Below are 1,456 nucleotides of genomic sequence, written 5' to 3'. Positions count from 1 at the left end.
AAATTTCTAATTTGAGGCTGTATTACGTCGATTCTGGCACCCAACATCACAACAAGATGATATTTTAAGCTCCTTATGTAGCCGAACCTGCGCTGGTTTGAATGGGCCACCTCCAGTTTCCCCTTTGTTTTGCTGCCTCAAGCTAGCACTGTGACGTCGCTGACCCTAGTTACCTGTGGTTGGCCTGGCCGTGCGTCACTCAGAAAACAATAGGCCAATCAGAAGAGAGGCTCATGAATATTAATTAGACAGGCCAAAATCGACCTGTTCTCAGAGAGGAGTTGTAAAAATATATTGAGATGGTTTTTGGTACTTATACCGCAACTATATATTCTTAAGGACATCAAAACCTCAAATAAAACTCCAGAAAGGTGTACAATATGGGACCTTTAATAGCCAAAAGCGTTGCGAAGATGGAGCCTCACTTCCTATTTGGCATCCATATCATCAAGTCCTTGCATTTGCATGTAAATGGTTTGGTGAAGATCTGATGAAAACCACTGGCCGAGTTAATAGAATAGTTCAAGTAATTGAAAAAAAATTGAGACCAAGAATTTTGTTTCTAGGGCATTCATATCCGACAATATTGAATTCAAAGTTGCTCATTTATTTCAATATTGCATTAAAAATGTGTTTTTAGCTTCTAACATATATTGGTGATTATTATTTAGGCACAATTCCTAATGGCTCTTGTTTTGAGTAATTAACACACTACTTAAGTAGTTGTTTAAACCCTGAAAGGGGTGCAGTTCCTCTGACAGTGCTCAGATCTATGCAAAAGTGATTAGCGCTGCTGATCAGCTTGGTCAGCACAGACTGGAGGCAGACAAATGGAATTGATGCAAGTCATTCTGCAGTCCCCTAGGCAGAAACAGACCTGAGAGAGTACATCTGCGATCAATAAGGGACCTCAAGCTCTGCTGAGTGTGGGATTTGTTTGCTGAGTGTTTCTGTCTTTCTTATATGTGTGTGTGGTGAGACAGTTCACTAGGGACTGCGAGACGGCGAACAGCAGCTACAGGATGGACTACACGCCCCACAGGTCACACAAGCCCAATGTTGTCACGTGCCAAAGGGCTCTTCGTAGCTCAGAGGTTTGGGACACACTCATCAGTTCACGCATCATTTACCAAACATCACAAACACACCAGTGAGCAAATCATGTTCGGTTTTGATGATGGACGACAGGCATACATGGATGTGAAACATGCTATTAAACTCCTTTGCATCTTCTTGGAGTTCTGCACTGTCATTGTAAAACTCTGATGAATAATTGTGATACTTCATTGTTTTCTAATCTCTTCAAGTGACTTCAGAAGTGAAAATGAATTTTGACTTTCAAACCAAGTTGCAAAAACAGTGGGAATAGAGGGAGATAATTCTTTGCATGCTAATACATATTTCACTTTGAAGTTGACTTTGTGCAGCATATATATACTGCACAAAGTCAACTTCA

At 40.7% G+C, this 1,456-nt stretch overlaps 1 protein-coding gene across 1 annotated transcript in view; it reads left to right on the top strand.

Annotated features, from left to right (window-relative positions):
* Window positions 1-1,456, top strand: part of LOC107685630 (uncharacterized protein C1orf158-like) — a 6,030-nt gene that overhangs the window by 1,742 nt on the left and 2,832 nt on the right. Inside the window, exon 2 of the mRNA XM_016482280.1 lies at window positions 984-1,094. Coding sequence (XP_016337766.1) covers window positions 984-1,094 — 111 coding nt within the window. The remainder of the gene's footprint in view (window positions 1-983; window positions 1,095-1,456) is intronic.

This window comes from Sinocyclocheilus anshuiensis, unplaced genomic scaffold (assembly GCF_001515605.1).
Source record: "Sinocyclocheilus anshuiensis isolate Anshui unplaced genomic scaffold, SAMN03320099.WGS_v1.1 scaffold257, whole genome shotgun sequence".
Classification (NCBI taxonomy): domain Eukaryota; kingdom Metazoa; phylum Chordata; class Actinopteri; order Cypriniformes; family Cyprinidae; genus Sinocyclocheilus; species Sinocyclocheilus anshuiensis.
Note: the sequence above shows the minus strand (reverse complement) of the source record. Positions and strands in the feature narration are given on the sequence as shown.